The sequence below is a fragment of the Macaca mulatta genome, chromosome 3 (genome assembly GCF_049350105.2).
Source record: "Macaca mulatta isolate MMU2019108-1 chromosome 3, T2T-MMU8v2.0, whole genome shotgun sequence".
NCBI lineage: Eukaryota > Metazoa > Chordata > Mammalia > Primates > Cercopithecidae > Macaca > Macaca mulatta.
In genome coordinates this window covers 173,044,729-173,067,728 of record NC_133408.1, presented here as the reverse complement: position 1 = coordinate 173,067,728, position 23,000 = coordinate 173,044,729, and the positions used below count along the sequence as shown (strand labels likewise).

The 23,000-nt window shown below is 35.8% G+C and overlaps 1 protein-coding gene across 9 annotated transcripts in view; it reads right to left on the bottom strand.

Moving 5' to 3' along the window:
- Nucleotides 1–23,000, bottom strand: part of EXOC4 (exocyst complex component 4) — an 815,224-nt gene that overhangs the window by 698,886 nt on the left and 93,338 nt on the right. For all 9 annotated transcript variants that reach the window (XR_013415598.1, XR_013415599.1, XR_013415597.1 and 6 more), the window contains one exon: nt 11,871–12,114. Coding sequence is in view for 5 of the 9 variants with exons in the window: in XM_015134944.3 (XP_014990430.1) it covers nt 11,871–12,114 (244 nt within the window). In the remaining 4 variants the exon portion in view is untranslated. The remainder of the gene's footprint in view (nt 1–11,870; nt 12,115–23,000) is intronic.

Sequence of the window (23,000 nt, the reverse complement as noted above, 5' to 3'; positions counted from 1 at the left end):
ATATTAATCCTGGATGGCAATGTGGTATAAATGCCAGTTAGAAACCTGGACTTGAATACCAGCTCTCTAGACTTCTCCAAATTTCAGCTTCCTCAGAAATTGACTGTGAGAGCTACATGCAAAAATATATATGAATGTAACACTTAAAACAACAGCAAATTAAAAGTAACAATGAATTAATTCCTGTATCTTTAACATTTACCATCTAGAGGGAAAGGAGATAAGAGATACTCTGGATGTTCCTAAGGCCTAGCGCATCTCTCTCCTTCTTACAGCTTGGTTAGTAAAGTCCTGCTTATATTCCACAATGGTAATTCTGTATCATTCTAATAAAAAGCTCCTCTTTGATTAAGTTAGGTGATTTCAATTTCTGGCACTTATAACCAAAAGAGGCCTAATCCATAGAGTAAGAGCTAATTCTCTCTTTCCTCTGTGATTCTACAATCCCTCCAAACAAACAATTACAATGAACTGAGAGAAGTGACAAAACAGGCATGCGTGGCCTCCTGGGCCAGACAGTGAAGGCAGAATTCCTATTTTACGGTTCTTTGTAAACACATCTCTCCTATAACACATGGACCAATGTCCAGAATGGAGAAAACAGTCAAATTTTGAGGGCAAATGAGTTCATGAATAAAAGAATGAGCAATGCATGATGGCAATATGAGCAGAAGTCTAGGATGAAAGATGATGACCTGGGGTCCTTCTTCTACAAGGGGCAGGTAGTTAGCTACGTGTCATAATGGAGGAGATCCCTAAGACAGTAAGACTGAAATGAAGTATCAGTGACAATGACAATGAAATCATGACAGCAACAAAAAGGAGACCTATGCTCATAATAGCCACTCTTCCCTAATTATTCACAACACTCTGAGCACTTTACTTGGATTATCTCATTTCATCCTTAGGACAGCCCTACGAGGAAGGTACTACTTTATCCCCATTTTATAGACAAGGAAACTGAAGTTCAGAGATAAGAAGAGAACAAAGGACACAGTTTTGGAGAATGTCCCTTTTTAGGGGTGTTAGAAAGCAAGGAAACTATTTTAGAAGAGAGGCCAAAGTAAGTACTCTATGATGCTAGGGAAGCCAAGGCTAGAAAGAGAACCAACCGTCTATACCGCCTCTTCCTTCTCACCACAAACAGGTTTTCACCCCTGGGACTCGACTAAAACATCTGTTGCTAAAAGTCCCTAATAATTATTTTGCTCCATCCAAGAAACCCACTTTGCCCTTTAATCAAACAGCCACAGCACTTGTTTCTACTGCCCACCCTTGCCTTCTTGAAACACTGGCTTCCACTGGCTCCACAGCCCTCCACTCTTCTGCTTTCCTGCCACTTCTCCAGTTGCTCCTTCTCAGGAACCTCATCCTCAGCCTGTTCCTTAAATGCGGTCAACTCTTCTCAACCCTCAAACTCTCTCTAGCTGAGCTCATTCGCCCCTAATCTTCAATTATCTACCTGCTATCAACTCTCACACATATCTCTTGGCCAGATTACTCCCCTGAGCTATAGACCTCAAACTTAATATGACTTAAATGGAACTCATCATTTCTTCCCCAAACCTACTTCTTCATGTTCTCTACATCAGTAAATGGCAATGCTTGCCCCAGCAAAAAATCCTTACCTGCCCTCCTCCCTCATACCCAACGCATCACCAAGTCTCTTTACTGCTACCTCTTTACTCTATCTCAAATAGGCCTCCTTCACTCCATTGTCACAGTTACCTTGCTCATGCAGGCCATGCTGCCTTTTGCCAGGATTATTAAAACTGTCCTCAAAGTAGTCTCTCCTTCCCTGCAGTCCTTTCCTCTTCCCCCCTACTGCAAGCTCACTATGGCTATGAGTTTCTGATTTATTACTGTATTCCAATATTTGGCATGACACCAGTTGGCAAAATAACATACGATAGGCAATAAATGAGTATTTGTTGATGAAGGAATGAAAAAGTGGGCTCCAGCAGAATGGGAGAGAGGCCTGATTACAGATGAGGTGGTAAGAAAAAAAGTGTTATAGATTATAACCTCCTGATTTTAGAAGCCCACTATAAAAAATATTTCACCCAAAACTAGGCTCTCAAAAAGGTAACCTTATAAAGCTAAACATGAGAACATGAAGTAGAGTTACGAGCTGAAAGATACACACTTTAAGAGCCAACTTTAATAATATAGCAATAAAATATATTTTACATTTAAAAAACAGAAAAGTATCAGGATGAAGAAAGTGTTAATTCCTTAAACACATATCCAATTACCCAGCGGTTTTTAAAACCAGACTTCCTAGAGAAGTAAAATGTTACTTATTCTCCAGATCATCTACTAACTTAGCAATCCCTGGGTATCTCATCTTCAAGTGCTACCATGAAAAAAGGCAGAAGGCTAAGAAGAGGCACATGTTAAGAAACAGTCACAGTTGCAGAAGGCAAGAAGCATCAACAGTGTAAAGCTACATCATCAAGCTGTGAAAAATGTTCAATATTTAAGGTGAGATAAGACTATCTGAATCTAAATTTAACATCCAGGGAACCTTGAATTAGTCATTTGGCTGGAAAACCCATGTTTGCAGCCAAGAAGCTGCCTTACTTGATCACGAAGCAAAGACACACACAAGGTAGAAGAATTAGTTCTGTTCTACTACTTATCTGCTGAGACTTTAATATCAGGGTTCTGCATTTCCCCACTGACAAAGGCAATAACCACAGAATGTTTATTTCCCTACCACTATGCTCTAAAAGGTAAGAAAGTAGTGAACTCAGAGCATAGATTTTATATGAAAACTTTATAATTTTATAAAAAGAAATGTATAATCAATTAGCTAAAAATGGTCTTTGTTTTACCTGCCCATATCTCTCATACACATTTCCTTAATAAGCCTGGCTGAGTTACTATTTTTCATTTCAAATAGGACATGCAGCCCATTTAATCTTCAAGGTTATCTAATACTTACTTTTAAGGGATAGAAATACGTTTTACCACTTATTAATAAGTCTTCATGTAAAAAGGGGTTACTATTTAAAGAGTGCTGACTAATTCTCCATCTGCTCTATGAAAAGAGCAAGAAAAAATTAGTAGTAATATAGAATGAAACACAGTAAAAATAACAAGCATACTGAAGTGGGGCCTGGCACTAGTCACTTCCTTCCTGTGTTACTCCCTCCTTGTCAAGTCAGGTTTCTGAGCTCTGGAGAGATGACCTCAAACATCGAATCCTGATGTACGCCAAATTAGTGGCTCAAATTAGAAAATAAACCCAGGCCCTCTTTCTTTGAATTAAAGTATCAGTATCATTCTTTTGAAATCCTTTCCCCCATTCCAAAAATAACATTTCATCATAGTGGAATATTAGAAAAATGATCCATAAATTCACTTCCCAGGGATAACAAAAGTTAAGATTTTAGGTGCATATTCTTAGTGCTTTGTTGTATATTGTTCTTAGTACAAGAATGGCCCTAGAGGAATGATTTAGATAATAAAATTTGATTCTCAAGTGACCTAATTAGAATCCAGGCACTCTGTGGCTGCTTTTCACGCTTCTCAACATGTCCAGCTATCTCTGAGGCCTGTCACTGACCACAGTGTGAGGTATGGGTAGGAAAATGGATATTTAGTACAGAGATCATCCTTCTGAGGACAAACAAAATCAGGCCCACGACATGGGTTGGAAACATCATCTTTATATAAGCCAGAAAGCAAACTTACATGGTGGAAAAAGACTACTTCTAATCTTAATTGCACCACGAACAAGCTTTGTGAACTGTCAAATTATTTCAGCTTTCACATTTCTCTGGGTAAATCTGGGATTAATAATAATGCCCCTGCCTGTGAGGAGGCAAGTGGTGAGGCTCACTCAGGTGAGATACCAGATGGCAGACAGCTTTGCAAAGCGTGAATACTACAAAACTGCAAAATTCGATGACGTTTGTGATGTTATCTAAAGAGTCTTCTCAAACTTCAGTGTGCATAAGAATCAACCACGGCATAGAGTCCTGTGGGCCCTGCACCCAAACATTCCAATTTAATAACCACTGCTTCTTGGAGAAATTTGCATTTCCAACTCTCGAGTGACACTGGTGATGTGGGTCCACAGACCCACTGTGAGTAGTGCTAAAAATATATAGTAACAATAACTTCCACTAAATTACCTTATTTTCATCTTTTTCTTATTCGTTCATTCATTAAAACTGGCCAGGTATGGTGGCTCACACCTGTAATCCCAGCATTTTGAGAGGCTAAAGTGGAAGGACTGCTTGAGACTAGGAGTCCAAGGTCAGCCTAGGCAATCACAGTGAGACACTATCTCTACAAAAAAAATAAAATAAAATAAAATAAAATAATAACTTTAAATAGCCAGGCATCGTGTCACATACCTGCAGTCCCAACTACTCAGGAGGCTAAAGCAGGAGGATCTCTTGAGCCCAGTGGGGTCAAGGCTACAGTGAGCAATGATGATTGGGCCCCTACATTCCAGCCTCGGCAACAGAGTGAGATCACATCTCCAGAAAAATAAACTCGTAGGCATTTAATATGTGCCCAGCCCTAAATCAGGCTGCAAACACAAAGTTAAACACTCCCCCTCCCCTTATAAACTCACAGTCCAATCTGATTAGAGACTATGACAAGAGGATGGGGCAGGAGATAGAAGAGCCCAGACAATATGAAATCAGCCTGAGAAACACATGAAGGTGCTTTAATCATATATGACACCACCCCTACACATCATCAATGGAAGAATTTCCTTTGATGTAGGTTTGTTTGTTTGTTTTTGCAATGAAAAGATCCAGTATTAGTCTGAGCTTGGAGTGCCTTTCCTATTACAACACTAGCAAGTGCACAAAAATGACAAAACCTAAGGCAGCTCCTATTCTAGCAAACAGAGAAGTGGCCTTGATATAGCACGATGGCTGACATCTAAATAAAGTTATGACAGTCCATGAAACAGATTGTATCTATTCCTCTGACTGGTCGGATCTTTAATTTGAACCTGCTATAATATGTAAAACAAGAGAAATCGAGAGTAGGTTTTTTTTTTTTTAAACTTTGCCACATAAAAAAACAAAGGTTTAAGAAATGTAATATGGAGTAACATCTCTGGCTTATTCAGCCAAGAAGCCTTTTTCTAATGACTATAACCAAAGAACAATACACAATCAGAATGATAGCTGTCCAACCTCATGTTTACAAAAGAACTATGAACATTATCGACATTTCTCAGTCACTGTATATGTGATGGAGCTATTATCAATTAATTTATTTAAGTCTTACTAGCAAGTATATAGACTTGGGACCTTTCATGGTAATGATTATATATTTTAGTTAACAATTGGAGTAATAAGTCCCATATGTAAAAAAAATTAATTCATTTGTTCTAAAAATATTTCAGTTAAGCTGCAGGGGACATATCCTAGTTGAAGAATAGTGGAATTTCTTCTATATGTCCCTGGTTCATCCTATTCATCCCCTTCAATATTTAATAGTTGGGTATATTTAAAGCATGTTCTCACTGATACGTGTAATCAAAAGTAGAGATTTAATCAAATGGAATCACAATCACTGAAGTTAAATTTACTTGCTTCCCGCTTGCTTTGATTCGAATTAACTACTCATCTAAATTACACGGAGGCCCTTCCTGATTCCAAGCATGTCCAGGTGCTACATGCGGTGCTTGGGAATGGCTATAAGAAGCCACAAGGACAAATGTCTGACCTTGCTTCAAAGCTGCTCTTAAATGACTTTTCTGTAAAATAAAATGACCAATTCCACCATGTCCTGCATTTCGGATACTTAGAAGACAGGTAACTAATATAGAAAGAAGAGATAAAAGGAAATGTTATTTATATGAAAAAGAAACTCATGCCTGAATCTAGCCACAGGTCTAAAACAAAAATCATGATCAATATTTCATTTATTTCTCTTTCCATAAACATGGTATTTATACTACAAAACTATCCTTGAGGCCTGAGCCTTTAGTCTTCCTCACAGATAAAAACATTTTATAAGAATGTTCTATTACATCAGTATGCCTTCATTCTGAATTCTGGCCTCCAAATTATAAAAAATATTTCAAAAGTTTATTTTTTCAATTTTAGAGCAATAATTCAATGTATTTCTGAAAATCTCAGTCTTCACAGACTGAAAAACCACGAGGGAATAAAGAGTTTTAGAAAATGAGGCAAATACCAACCTTGAGAAGAACCATGGCTATATTATAAACGATTCAATGTTAGAATTATTCAGCAATTACACAGCTAACATGGACAATCAATTACATGACAGATACATGGGTGACAGAAATGAAAAAGGTGTACAACCCCTTACAATACAGTGTAGTACGTGTCAAGTGTGCTCAAAAGTTGTTTGGCCACTCCTTCAGGTTCCAGATGTATCAAAGATAATAATATTAAGAATGAGACTGTGTAAGTACTAGAAAAGTGTTGAAAATTTTATTTATAATCTAAGAGTAAGGAAGCTCTAAGTATGACACAAAACCCAGAAGCTATAAAACCTGATAAATATAGCCTCATAAAAAACTAAAACAAATGTCTACGTGCCCAGAAACATCATGAAGTCAAAAGAGAAACTGGCAGAAAGTTACAAAATAAATTCCAAAGAACCAATTTCCTAGATATGTAAAGAGTTCATACAAATCAATAAAAGACAAACATACTAGAAAAATGTAAAGACTTCCTACAAATCAAGAAAAGACAAACATATTAGAAAAATAATTCATTGAAAAGGAAATAAACACTATTTAAATATTGTACTGTTGAAAATTTCAAACATTAAAAAAGTGAAGATAATAGGATAATGAACCACCTTGTACCTATCACCCTGCTTCAGTATCATTTCATGGCTTGTTGTAAGTGTATCCTCACTCACAACCTATTTTATTTTGAAGTAATATATCCATATATGACCCAGATATCATGACAAGTTACTTTTATACAAACGAAAAGAAGTGTAACCGTACTTATAATAAAAATGCAAATCCAAATCACCTTGGAAATACCATTTTTCACCTCTCAGATTGGCAAGGATAAAAGTATTTGATAATACAATCTGTTGGAAAGGGGATATAGGAACTCTCAAACATTATCCATGACATGAAAAACTGGTATCATCTCTAAAAGCACGCTTGGCAACAGTTAAAATTCAATCAACACAGAGGTAAGCAAAATCAGTGAAAATGGCATATCAAGAATCTGGCTGCTTTCATTCTCACATCTTAGGGTTCTTTGAGTAATGCCTTTCTTCCCCCTTTAAACTCCAGGAGGACAGGGACCACACATAATTTATTGGGCATTTTAGCCCAGTGTCTGGTCCATGGCAGATATTTCATAAATGTGGAATTTATTCTTGCAATCAACGATAAATTTCTTATGGGTCAGGTGGGCACTGTGCTAGATTCTGGAGATACACCAGTGCTGAACAAGACAAACTAGTGCTCTCTTCTCTTCCATTCTAGAGGCAGCCAATAAATAACCAAACATATATAAAGTTACACATAATAATAAAATTAATGAATGATATCAAGTTGGTTTAAAAACAGGTATCATATTTTTCTATATTAAAATTTAGTTTTATGAACTTTCATACCCCCATAGGCATTTTAATTTCTAATAATTTCTTGTGATTAAAATAACCTAAGTAATAATGTAATTTCTTGATTATGAATTATTTTCACTATAACTTGAGGTGCAAAATAGGAAAAAGCAAAGACTACAAGCCTACTAACCAAACACAACTACTTTTAGCATTAAGCGTATTTCTTTCCCATGTTTTCCATGAAGCTTTCTTCAATATCACAACAAGCCCAAAACACACAAAGTTCTCTGCTTTTCACATCTGATATTTAATCCTCTTTCTTCATAACAGAGGTCAATGAAGCTTTTAAAATGGTTTCCTTCCAAAAGAGAGCAATGTCTCCCTGGAAGCAATGGCTTCAACTCACTCAACGCTTTCTGCCCTCTCTAGGACCAACAGCTCTACCTAAGTGAAGCTGACCTCCACCAGCCCTTCGTGCAATGAATTTTTGCCTTCGCATTTAAACAGGTCCATTTCCCTCCCACATGCCAACCATTCTCTTTTCCCATATTCTTTTCTTCCATATTCTTGACAAGATACCACATCTTTGATAAGTTTTTCTTCCATCTCTTCCTTATGCTTTTCTTATTTGTTAAGTATAGAACTCCTTCCAGCTTCTTTGAAATAAAAATAATATAAAAATACTCATGAATTGGATTTTGGGAAAGAATCAACAATCAGGCAGCAGGAGTTGAAGAAATCGATTCTGAAATGCAGAGGCTTCAGGCTACAGTCACCATCTGAAGTTGAAGACACTGCCTGTCTTTCTAGAGAAATAACGGGTAGCAGGTGGTTCTGGTAAATTAGCAAGGCAAATGTTACCCTAATGTTTATCAAGTTGACAATAATTGTATTTGAATATTTTCCTTTAATAGTAAGTGGAGGCTTAAAGACACTGATAGATTATGAATGAACAGAAAAGACAAAATATTTCTCCTATAAATAGACAACAGATAGTTTGGGAGATCAAAAACAAAATAAAATAAAATAATATGTAGGTCACCAAAGTGATTTTCTAAAAAACTGGCTGGGAAAGCATCCTGGCTCTGTAGGAATTAAAAGCAAGAAAGAATTCACTAGCTTGTTTCCTTCTACATTTCTAGCAAAATAGCACACAACATTAATTCTCTTTACATAAAGACAAATGAAAACAAGCCTGCAATGCATCACAACCAGAATATATTTAATAAGATGATGAAACTTTCAGGGAAAGTTACAGTATGGGTATCTTGTCTCAGAATAGCTAATGTTTTAGAACAGGATATTTCATTGGAGGGTGGGGGAGAAAATATGCATGTTGGGGAACAGGATTTATGGATTTTTTGGTCTATGTTCCAACTTTCTTTAAAAAAATAAATTCATGGATCTTTAACCATAAAATTTCATGAATGGTAAACAATAATAAAAAATAATGCCAAGTATTGCGATTTTACTTCTCTCTGAAATAAATGCCACTAATACCTTCCTAAGTAAAATTCAATGCACAAAAGCACCACAAGCTTCAAGTGATAATTTGACAATATTGCTTCTAAAATTCCAATCCTTTAGAAGCAACAGTGCTGATCATTTTTGAATGACTGTGCTTAATTCAAGAGAATTAATTCCTGAAAAGTTTTAAAGCATTTGATAGCACACAACAACTAGAGACTAGCTCAAAATTATCAGTCATTTGGAATCCCAACCCCCAAATTTAATCTTTGATCTTCTAACAAACTGGTTTACTCCAAATATTTGCTTTCTCTGTACTATTTTGTCTCATAATAAACAGTTTGGGTACCAAATATTGAATTTGTATGTTTTATAAAATGGGATTATAGTATAGACATAAAGCCAAGGCAAACAGCTCATTCACTTGTTAGTGTCCAATATATCCTGCCTACAAAAGCTTTCTAAAATACGACCAAAAAAAAGACACTTAACAGGGAAAAAAACCCTGCTGCTGACTCATTCCTCATAGAGAAACATTTAGTATTTCCCAGGGCAGTGTGCTGAATTTCCATTATACTTCTAGTGCTATAATTTCCACTCATGAATTCTGGAAGGAGTTTAGGCAAGGGGGAAAAAAAAGATGAAACTCCTATGAAAGACACAGTGCTTTTAAAGGAACTATAATGAGATCTGCAGAAAAGTTATTAATCCATGCCCTTTTGTTTTATTTCTGATATATACTATAGTAATGCTATTTCCCTAGGAAAGTTCACTGTATTCATCTAGGAACTTGCAGCAACAGGGCAAAGAGCAAACCAGAATTTTAGAGTATCATCAGTAAGGAGTCAAAAGGTCTTCACGAAAATCCAGGTACCAGGCGAAGAAAGAAGAAAGGCAAAGCTCAAAGAACCACTCTCCACTTTCTCTGGATCATGATGTAAGTGATCAAAGAACATGGAATTTGAGGAAGGCACCAATAATAAACATGTATTCATATGCACATGCGTACATGCATGTTATAGTACTTACTGGTGCTATTCCACTAACCACCACAACCATATAACCTTATCTAAAGCAAGCAACTCTGTAAGACAGGTATTTTTTGCAAATCACAAAATGGGGATACAAAGTCAGGTCTGTTCTCCAAAACCCATCAAATATTTACTTTTGGTGTTTTTGTTTGTTTTTTGTGTTTTGTTTTTGTTTTTTGTTTTTGTTTTTGTTTTTTTTTTTGAGATGAAGTTTCACTCTGTCAACCAGGCTGGAGTGCAGTGGTGTGATCTCGGCTCACTGCAACCTTTGTCTCCCTGGTTCAAGCAATTCTTGTGCCTCAGACTCCCAAGTAGCTGGGACTACAGGGATGCGCCACCACGCACAGCTAATTTTTGTATTTTTAGTAGAGTCAGCATTTCGCTATGTTGGCCAGGCTGGTCTCAAACTCCTGACCTCAAGCAATCTGCCCACCTCAGCCTCCCAAAGTGCTGGGATTATAGGCATGAGCCACTGAGCCTGGCCAGATACATACTTTGAAACATTCTGTGGCAGGAGAAGGATAAAGGATAGTACTTCACCAAGCATAATACTTTTGAATCAAGTTTACAAGGAAATTAATTTCTGAAATGTTAAAGTATAACTGAAATCAATGTTATTTAGATATGCAAAAGAACATAGAAATACAGAACATATTTTTTCCAAAAAATTTAAATAAGTCTACAGAGAACTCTATACTAAATAAGTTATTATTTCTGCTTAATTTTATCTTCTTTTAAAAAAATTTTAAGCACTAAGTATAAACAGTAGATATTTCCTTAACAACATATCTACAAGATTATGATTTCTTGTTTGTCACACATGATCCCTTAGCATATGATAGTCACAAAGTCAGAATCTGAATTGAATTTCAGTACTCTCCATATGAAACAAGTATTATGAAATTCAAATCTTATTGTTTTAAAAATTCCTGAGACTGATTTGTCTATTGGAAAATATCATTACACATTAAAGAAGAAAGCATAAGACACAGGAAAGACCGTGGATTTTAGAATCAAATGGACTAGTATTCAACACCAAGACAAGCCACCTGTTCTAAGAGCTTGCTAATTATTCAATCTCTGAGCTCCAGTTCTTCTCACTGCAATATGTGGATACTAATAATTAGCTCATACAGTTGTAGTGATAATTAAGTGAGATAATATACATAAATTGCCTTGAACATTGCTGAGTACTTAGTATGTGTACAATAGCTACTACATTATTTGATTCAACTTATTTATTCTTTAAATATGTTTAAATATCGACAATCTTTACTATAAATACGTCCATATTTTTCACTCAGTGATAATATGCTTTAAATTTTTCAACAACATCAAAAAACAGACAGCTGAATTATGCCCAGTCAAGCTGTTTTTACCAATCTAAGTTTGTATGGGCTACAGTATCCTTTTTTTTTTCTTTTAGAGACGGAGTCTCGCTCTGTCACCCAGGCTGGAGAACAGTGGTGTGATCTCGGCTCACTGCAACCTCCGCCTCCTGCATTCAAGCAACTCTCCTGCCTCAGCCTCCAGAATAGCTGGGATTACAGGCATGCACTACCATGTCCAGCTAATTTTTGTATTTTTAGTAGAGACGGGGTTTCACTACCAGTACAGGTTGGTCTCAAACTCCTGACCTCAAGTGATCCTCCTGCCTCAGCCTCCCAAAGTGCTGGGATAACAGGTGTGAGCCACTGCACCTGGCCTCTATGGGCTATAGTATCCTAAATTCAGGAAAATAACATCAACAGAAGATAAGTTACTTACGCTCCGCCTAGAAAATGTACAATAAATAGAGTTATCAAAAATACAAACTACACTCCCACCTACCTTGGTTGGTTCTCCACAGTAAGGCTCTCCCCCCGCTGATAGCCACTGTCCGCCACTTGGGTTGTAGACCTCTTCACAATTTGCTTCAGCTCCTGCTCCAAGCGCTCTATGATTGCCTTAACTGTCTCTGGGATCTTCTTCAGTTTGGCCAGACCCTTAATGAGGATACCCATAAAAAGGGTGCTGTTTTCCTCTGGATCCAATTCTAAATCTTCCTTGATGTCCTGCAGGTTTATCTCCCTCACTGAAAAATTAAATAATAACAATAACAGATACAGACTCCACTCAAAAACCCCAAAAAAGAGCAGTCTAATAAATGAAATCACTGCCTTGATTACTCTCTTAAGAAATTAAAGAGGATTTTTCAATTAAATTATATTTGCCCAATAACCATCCAAGAGTCACAAAATAACATTTATATTCCTCAAATCATACCCATCAGTTAGTAATAAGAGGCAGATGCAATAAAAATTAGTAAACAAATCACCGTGGGAAGTTTTCCACAGACTACTACTTCTGCCATGAGTCCGCTGGCCCATGACATTTATTAGGCACTCGCTGTTTATAAAATGCCATATGTGGTGCTGCAAGAGAATTCTAAAGAGCTGGATCCTAGCCTCAGGTTTGTATTTGTTAGTTAAAAGTGGTAAGTCACTGGAGAAAAAGACATCATAAATACACACAGGGGAAAGGGTGGTAAATAAATTAAAATTGTAATAAATTTTTTAAAAAGATTAAGGAAAAACAGTACATACAAGTGAGACAAGACTTTGAGGAAATAGAGTAACGAAGAGGTATTTCATAAATACAAAAGAACAACCTATTTTTCTTTAAACATAGTCTGCTACAACATCATTATCTATAGGAGACAGATCTTGCTAATAATCCATGAAAGGTTTCTGAGAAGTAATGTTATATGTCAAAAGCCTCTGTAGATCTTTAGAATACAGCATTCATTCAAACAATTTGGCATTGAAATTGAAGAAATAACCAAAACTTTAGTTCTCAACCCCTGTGGCAAGTTGGGGAGAGGGGAGAACTGCTGATAGGAGATCTCTGTTATCTACTGAAAGCCACAGGCCTTGCCCTCCAAAGAATGAATATACATATGCAAAACCTCACATAGGAATTCCGGGTTTCCACAACTGCCAAAAAAAACAGGTTACAAATCTCTGACTTAAAAGTAACTGCCTCACTTTACAAATGGCTGGATTAAGATATACAAAAGCAAAAGTGGGTATAAGCCTGAAGATGGAGACTAATAGTCAAAAGTTTGCCCCATCCACCTCTGTCCTCCAACCCTGAAAACAAATGTGAGATTTTAACAATACGCAATATCTTGCAAGAATGAATACATTCTTCCTTAGTAGATTTAAACTCAATTAGACTACAAGTCATTCTAAGTTATTCAGCACTACTGGAATGGTACTGAAATCTACTAGGGAAGAAAGAAAACATCCCAGTAAATGGAATGAGTTCTTGTAACTGCTGCATAAAGTCCGTAAAACCTCTATTTCAGATGATCTGAAATCCACTGTAGGGCATTCTCCTCAGTCCCTATTTTGGGGGTTCCCAACTTATAAAATGCACTTAAGGAGGATTCTGGGAAGGTTGCAGAGTAGGAAGCACCAAGAATCTCCCCACCAACAGGACTGTACTGGCAGAATCTCTCTGATGTAACTATTTTGTAACTCTGGAGTCTATGTAAGGCTTGCAACTTCCAAGGGAAGGCTTAGATGGTAAATTGTGGTTAATTTCGGTCAATTACAGCTCTTACCACAGTAGCCACCCAGCACTGTGGCAGATATCCCTGTACCTATTCCTGGAGTAGCTTGCACACACCTGGTGGAGACACGATGGGCAAAAAGAACCCTGCCCACCAAGTATCAAGAACCTATGCTCCAATCGCTGATTGCTTCCTCTAATCACAGAGGTACAAAGAGGTGGGTGACCATTGCTGTTGCACCTCCTCCAATTTTTCAAGCCTCTCCTACTCTTGCTGAAGTAAATTCCAGGGAATTTAAAGAGCCAACAGCCTTCCCCCACCACCTTTATTTTTCTCTTGCTCCCTTTTTAAACCCAAACATTGGGACTAGGACATTCAAAAACAACTGAATGTATTCAAAAAATTATAAAGTGACCGTGCATGCTCATGTAAAGGTGCAGGCTTAGAAAAGCTTAATTTGAGGAGATCTTAAATTAACACCCAGGCTGATCCTTGGGATAGACACTGGCTACAGTAATTTATAAAACAATAACAACATCAAAACCCAGCAAACCCTGGAAAAGAGGGAGAATCCGATTTGCAGAGTCACCACATCATTAAACTGAAATACCCAGTTTTCAACAACAACAAAAAAATCACAAAGCATACAAATAGAGAGGAAAATATGGCCCAGTCAAAGGAAAAAAAATAAATCAACAGAACCTGTCCCTGAAAAAGACTTAATGGTAGATACATTAAGAAAAAAACTTTCAAAAAGTTTTTTTTTAAGTTTTAACTATTTTAAAGATGCTCAAATAACAAAAAATATAGAGAAAATCAAGAAAATGATATATAAACAAACTGGCAATATCAATAAAGAGATATAAAAACTAAAAAAAAAGAGTAAGAAATTCTTGAGTTGAAAAGTATACTTGGAATGAAAAATTCACTAAAGGGATTCAAAGGCAGATATGAGCAGAGAGAAGGAAAAAATCAGCAAACATCAAGACAAGACAATGGAAATTATCATCTGAAGAACAGAATGAAAAAAGATTGAAGAGAAGTGAAGAGAGCCCACAGGATACAATCAAATGCACTAATTTAGACATTGTGAGAGTTTTGAAAGGAGAAGAAAAAGAGAAAAGAGCAGAGAATATTTAAAGAAATAATAGCAGAAAGCATCTCAAATTTGATGAAATACATGAATATAAATATCCAAGAAGTTCAACAAACTCCAAGTGAGAGGAACTCAAAGAGACCCACACCACGACACACTAGAATCAAACTTTCAAAAGACAAAGAGAGAATCTTGAGAGAAGTTACTCATCACATACAGGATCCCCAATAAGATTATCCACAGATTTTTCATCAGAAACTTCAGGGGCCAGAGGGCAGTGGATTCATTCAAAGTGCCAAAACAAACAAACAAACAAATAAAAAACTGTCAACCAAGAATTCTGTATCTCGCAAAACTGTCCTTCAAAAGTGATTGAGAAAAATTAAGACATTGCCAGGTAAACAAAAGCTACAGGATTTCAGTGCCATCAGGACTGCCATGCAAGAAATGCTTTAGAAAGTCCTGCATGTTAAAAAGAAAGGACATTAGACAGTAACTAGAAGGCATATGAAGACATAAATATCTCAATAAAGATAAATGTCTAGGCAATTATAAAAATTAGTAGTGTTACAAGACAATTATTTCTAACTGTAACTTTGTTTTCTACATAATTTAAAATATTAAAAGATTTTAAAAATAATTAGTCTAAAAGCTAGTATTACTGTTAACTTCGGTTTGTAAATTCACATTTTGTTTTCTACATCATATAAGAGGCTACTGCATTTAAAAGATTTATTAGCTTATGTTTTTGAACACACAATGTATAAAAATATAATTTTGTGACATCAATAATCAAAAGTTTTAGGGACAGATCCATTAAAGGAGTGGATGTTTTGTATTTTATTGAAGTTAAACTGGTATAAATTCAAGTTAGAGAGTTATAACTTTAGAATGTTAAACGTAAGTCCTATGGTAAGCACAAAGAAAAATGCTACAGAATGTATACCATCGGGAAATGAGAAAGGAATTTAAACATTTCACTATAAAAAGTCAACTAAACACAATACAGTAATGTAGAATATGAAGGGCAAAAAAATAATAATGCATATGGAAAAAAATAGCAAAATGTCTGAAATAAGTCACTCCTTATCAGTAATTACTTTAAACGTAAATGGAGTAAACTGTCCAACCAAAAGACAGAGACTAGCAGAATGAATAAAAATTCATGACCCAATGATATGCTGTCTACAAAGGCATAAATCGATTCAAAGGCACAAATAGACTGAAAGTAAAAGGCTGGAAAAAGATATTCCATGAAAATAGTAGCAAAAAAAGAGCAGGGGTAACTATACTAATATCAGAAAAAAATAGACTTCAAATCAAAAAAGATTACAAGAGACAAAGAAGGACATTATATATTAATAAAAGGCTCAACACAGTAAGAAGATATAACTGTTATAAACATTTATACACCTAATGACAGACTATCAAAATATATGAAGCAAAAACTGACAGAATTGAAGGCAGAAATGCGCAGTTCTATAACAGTTGAAGACTTCAATACCCTACTCTTGATAATTGATAGAACAACCAGAGAGAAATAAGGAAATAGAAGACTTAACACAATCAACCAACTAGATCTAACAGACACATACGGAACACTCTACCCCAAAACAGCAACATACACACTCTTCTCAAGTACACATGGGACATTTTCCAGAACAAACCATATATTAGGCTGCCAATTAAGTCTCAATAGATTTAAGCAGAATGTATCACACAAAGTATCTTCTCTAACTAAATAGGGATACAGTTAGAAATCAATACCAAAAAAGGGAAAATTCACAACTTTGTGTCAATTAACACACTCTTTAAAAACCAATGTATCAAAGAAGAAACCTCAAAGGAAATTAGAAAAATACCTAGAGATTAAGGAAAATGAAAACAGAACATATGAAAATACAATTTACAGGATGCAGGAAAAACAGCAAAAAAAAAGAAGAAATTTATAGTTATAAATGCTTACGGTAAAAAACAAAAAAGATCTCAAAACAACAGCTTAATTTTACAGCTTAAGGAATTTGAAAACAAAGAACAAACTAAACCAAAGCTAGCAGAAAAAATATAAAGATTAGAGCAGAGATAAAACAGAGAATAGAAAAACAATACCAAAAACTGATGAAACCAAAGTTGGTTCTTTGAAAACATCATCAAAAATAACTGTTGGGAAGAGGCCCCCCAAAATCTGGCCATAAACTGGCCCCAAAACTGGCCATAAACAAAATCTCTGCAGCACTGTAACATGTTCATGATGGCCATAACACCCACGCTGGAAGGTTGTGGGTTTACAGGAATGAGGGCAAGGAACACCTGGCCTGCCCAGGGTGGAAAACCATTTAAAGGCGTTCTTAAACCACAAACAATAGCATGAGCGATCTGTGCCTTAAGGACATGCTCCTGCTACAGATAACTAGCCAGACCCACCCCTTTATTTCAGCCCATCCCTTCGTTTATCATAACGGATACTTTTAGTTAATCAAATATCTATAGAAACAATGCTAATGACTGGCTTGCTATTAATAAATACGTGGGTAAATCTCTGTTCGGGGCTCTCAGTTCTGAAGGCTGTGAGACCCCTGATTTCCCACTTCACATCTCTATATTTCTGTGTGTGTGTCTTTAATTCCTGTAGCACCGCTGGGTTATGGTCTCCCCGACCGAGCTAGTCTCAGCAAATAACAAACCTTTAGCCAGGTGAACTAAGAAAAAAATAGAGAAGACTCAAATGACTAAATTCAGAAATAGAAGTTACATTACCATTGATTCTAGATAAATAAATTGATAATAACAGAGTACTGTGAATAATTGTACAACACTAAGTTATATAACATAGATGAAACATATAATTTCCTGGAAGCATAAAACCTATCAACACTAAATCACAAAGAAATAGAAAATCCAAATCGATCTATAACTAGTAAGGAGATTAAAAAAGTAGTCTAAAATCTCCCAACAAAGAAAAGCTCTAGACCCGATGGCTTCACTGGTCAATTCTACCAAACATTTAAAGAAAACCAAACTTTTCCAAAAAATTCTAGAAGAAGGAAGAAAACTTCCTAAGTTATTCTATGAGGCCAGAATTGCCCTGATACCAAAGCCAGACAAAAGCACTATAAGAAAACTACGGACCAATATCCCTTATGAATACAGATGTAAAAATTCTCAACAAAACACTAACAAACTGAATTCAGCAGCATACTTATAGGACTAAACACCATGATCAAGTCAGTTGCATTTCTATACACTAACAGTGAACAATCTCAAAAGGAAATTATAAAAATAATTCAATTTACATTTAAAAGAATAATCAGGAATTAACGAAAAAGGTGAAAAACTTATATAATGAAAGCTACTATATATATATATAAGCTATATAACGAAAGCTATAAAACACTGCTAAAGTAATAAATTATAATTAATGAATAGAAACACATCACATGTCATGGACTGGAAGATTTACTACTGTTAAGATGTCAATATTATTATACCTAAAGCAATCTACAAAGTCAATGCAACCCCCATCAAATTCCCAATGACATTTTTTTGCAGAGAGAGACCATCCTAAAATTCATGTAGAATCTCATGGGATCCAAAATAGCCAATATCATCTTAAAAAAGAAGAACAAATCTAGAAGACTCACACTTCCTAATTTCAAAACTTACTTCCTAATTTCAAACTTACTTAGAAGCTACAGTAATCAAAACACTGTGGTGCTGGCACACAGACAAATATATAGACCAATGGAATAGAAAAGAGACCCTAGGCAAAAAAACTTCACATATGCAGTCAAATGATTTTTGGCGAGAATGCCAAGACCATTCAATGGGGAAAGGACAACCTTTCAACAAATGTGGTAGAGGGAAACAATATCTACATACAAAAGTGAAGTTGGATCCTTATCTAACACCATATACAAAAGTTAACTCAAAATAGATCAAAGTTCTAAATATAAGACCTAAAACAATAAAACTCTCAGAAGAAAACACAGGGCAAAAGCTTTATGACATTGGATTTGGTAATGATTTCTTGGATATGATACCAAAAACAAAAGCAATAAAAGAAAAAATAATCAAATTGGACTGCATGAAAATTTTAAAATTTTTGTGCACCAAAAGACACGAAGAATGGAGTAAAAAGGCAACCAAAAGATTGGAGAAAAAATTCAAAATCTCCTATTGGATAAGGGATTAATATACAAAATACATACAGAACTCCTAAATTCAACAAAAAAGTCAACTTGAATATGTGCAAGGGACTTGAATAGACATTTTTCCAAAGAAGATATACAAATGGCCAATATGCACTTAAAATGATGCCTAACATCACTAATCATTAGGAAAATGCAAATCAAAGCTAAAATGAGATGCCGCCCTACACTCATTGGGATGGCTACTGTTAATATCACCACCATTTCCCCCCAAAAAAACAGGAAATAGCAAGAGTTGGCAAGGATGTGGAGAAATTGGAACGTTTGTGCACTGTTGTTGGGAACGTAAAATGGTACAGTCACTATGAAAACCCGTATTGCAGTTCCTCAAAAAATTAAAAATGAAATTACTATATATCCAGCAATTCTAATTGAGTATATACTTAATTGCAAGCAAGGTCTTGAAGAGATATCAGGGTCTTGAAGACTACACTCATTTTCACAGCAGCATTATTCACAATCACTAAAATGTGGAAGCAACTCAAGCGTTCATCAACACATGAATGGATAAGCAAAATGTGTATATACATACAATGGAATATTATTCAGCTTTAAAAAGGAAATTTGGATGCATGCTACAACATGGATGAACCTTGAGTATATTATGCTAAATGAAATAACTCAGTCAAAAAAAAGACAAATACTGTATGATTCTACTTATATGCAGTACTTAGATTAGTCAAATTCATAGAAACAGAAAGTAGAATGGTGGTTGCCAAGAGCTGGGAGAAGAGGGGTATGGGGAATTGGTCTTTAATGAGTAGAGTTTCAGTTTTATAAGATGAAAAGAGTTACGGAAATGGATGCTGGTGATGGTTGCACAACACTATCAGTGTATTTAATACTGTGGACCTGTACATTCCAAAATGGTTAAAATGGTAGGTTTTATGGTATGTGACTTTACCACAATAAAAAAAAAAAAAGCATTTAAATCTGAATCAAAACCATTTTAATTACATACATGATATAATCACTTACACAAGTTTTTTATTCTTATAAGTCCTCTAATTATCCATGATGCAAATCTTACTAGACTCATTAGATCCCTGAAATCTATGAGGAGAGAGAGGTATAATGACCAGATTCATGTGGTTTTACTTGCAATGTGGAGGGCATTTGATGATATGGGATTTAACAAATAAACTTTTTGAATATTAGTAAAACTTGGAATAAAACCAAGAAGTCTTAAGCTTATAAAGATGACAACGCAACGCTGAAGGCAGATCAAAAAAAAAAAGACATTAATATTTCCAAATCTGAAATTTCAGTTACTGGTTTTGTTTTACACATGAAGAAGCTAGATGAGAAGTACTCCATCCAGCAAAACCAACACCACAGCAAGGAGAGAAAAGTATTTAGCAGTCAACAAGCCAACTAAATTCAGCATGTTTGGGGATTGGGGGTAGAAACACGCAAAACTGTAAGCAGAGCTTCAAGAAGGACAAAAAAGTAATAGGAATTTAGGTGAGACAAAATGCTCTTCACAAAAGAGCACATGAGTCACAAACGGACACATACAAAGTGCCCCCTGAACACTGCAGCTACCTTCCACAAAGGTGATTAGTGATGAGGTAAATGCAGTTTAAATCAATAAGGCCTGAGATTATGTCACATGTAGCCTCTTATATACACACTAATATGATAGATAGCCCATTAAAAAACAGCAAATAAGCAAGGTATGAGTAATAAAATGACACAGCCCCAAATGGCACTTGTTTAGAATCTTATCTTCCTGTTTGTTTCCTGAAATCTCCTAGAGCATAAACACTGAACAGATCCAATATTAATTAATTTATATTATCTATTTCACTTACATCAGCTGAAAATTAAAAGGCAATTTAAAAGGATAATATAATCAACCATGACTAGTCTAATATCACAAAACCCTGTGAGGTCAGGTAGAATTATTGGTGCTTTATGAAAAAAGCCCTGTACAAAAATAAGTTAACAGGAATTCAGTAAAGTCTCACACCAGAATTATAACAAAATATACATATTTCCAAACGACTAAACTCCTAGTCATTCCCTAGTATCTATATTGCTACGATATGTACTCAGCATGTAGGTTTTAGAACACTTTAAAATTAGAAATACTTTACTTCCTTTCCCCAAATCTCTTACCCTTGATTATTCTGCTCTGAGGGTCTTAAAGAGTGAAGATTTCTCAAACCTAGTTTTGAAGACTTTCACAGACTGATAAGATAATGCTAAATATTAAAAGATTTGAATGCCCTTTAACCAATTATTTCTACTAAAATTCTCTTGGTCCCAAGTGCTTGTGATCACAGCCCCCTACACACACACACACACACACACACACACACATTATATATAGAGATATGGATATATTGGTATATATGTCTAAATGGCTATAAATCATCTCTGTGATTGAAGCTAAGAATGGAATCATGAAAGGAGGGCTTAGCTAAAACTCTCTGGGACTCATGAAAGGATTGACTACATGAGTCCTTTCATTCTCTACAATTCCATGATTCCACTAAGTACAGTTTACAGGCTGGGCGTGGTGGTTCATGCCTGTAATCCCAATACTTTGGGAGGCCAAGGCAGGCGGATCACAAGTTCAAGAGATCGAGATCGAGACAATCCTGGTCAATATGGTGAAACCCCGTCTCTACTAAAAATACAAAAAGTAGCTGGGTGTGGTGGTGCACACCTGTAATCCCAGCTACTCAGGAGACTGAGGCAGGAGAATTGCTCGAACCCAGGAGACAGAAGTTGCAGTGAGCCGAGATCACGCCACTGCACTCTAGCCTGGGCAAGAGAGCAAGACTGTGTCTCAAAAAAAAGGAGAGTTTACATCTATATATCCTTGGTTACATAGCCTACAGCTACTTACATGTATACCTATATTATAGATGGCTCATTTAAAAAATAACATAAAAAAGCTAAATAGACTATTTATGCAGTTAAATATTTTATTTAAAAAATGACTTCATGTCCTAGCAAGTACAGAAAGCAATCTAGACCACCAGTTCATCATGACTGCTTCCTTTGCTCAGTATATTTGGTGGGACAAGATCAGTAACATATGCCATACCATACATATACATCACCAAACCCCAGAAGGTAAGGGCCCTGGTGATATACTTCACCTTTTTACTTAATAAACTAAATTATTTCATTTATATTTGTACATGTTAACTAAGATATAGGACAATAATAGTGTTTACTATAGAAACTCTTGGTAGATGTCATTCCTTATACTATACATGATACACAAATTACACAAAAATCACATATATGATTTCAATCTACATAACTTAAATCACATGTATTCAAGAATATTATCCCTCTATCACATGAGAATTGTCTGCCACTACTGAATAGAATTCAATATAAAAAGAAGTGTTCAAAAACATTACCCAGTCTAATTAGACCACTAGAGTATCAAAAAAGTTACTTATCTACAAGCCCTACAGAAAGTTACCATTTAAAAATAATGTGAGTGCTTCTGATCAAAATGGCACTATAAATTCACACTTAACATATCCAATATGCTCAAAATATAATTAAATGTAAAAATATAAATTAAGAAATTAAAAAGAAATCATCTGACTCAAGATTGAGAGTAACATCTCTGTGGACAAGCAATGCAAACATGGAGAGGAGCTGGAGTACAGGTCCAATGAGCACTGGGTGGAGAAGTAGACAGAAGCAGACCGGATTTGGCCCATGCAGGGTAATACAGAATGCGCTCCACAGGCCAGGTGAGCCAATCAAACCAATCCTCCATCAAAAGCAGCAAGCACAGGACCAAATCAAGGGCCTACCTAGGTTGGAAGGCTGTTGCCCTTGCCAAATCTGTATCCTTAGCCTCCACTCATGTCTTATCTCTGTGTGGAAACTGGACAACTACACATCTTAAATAGCATTCCCTTCACCAGTGAAAAATTACTTCTTACATCTTTTATTCTAATTAATGCACCCACTGGTGCAGGTTGAGAGCAATATCTGAGGCACTGGCTGCCTCTGGAGTACTGAATTTTGATTAGGGTCTTTCAAATGTTAACTAACTACCCCTGGAGTGTAGATTCATGATTAAGGTACTTCAAAAATGTTAACTAAGCACCCCTAAGGTG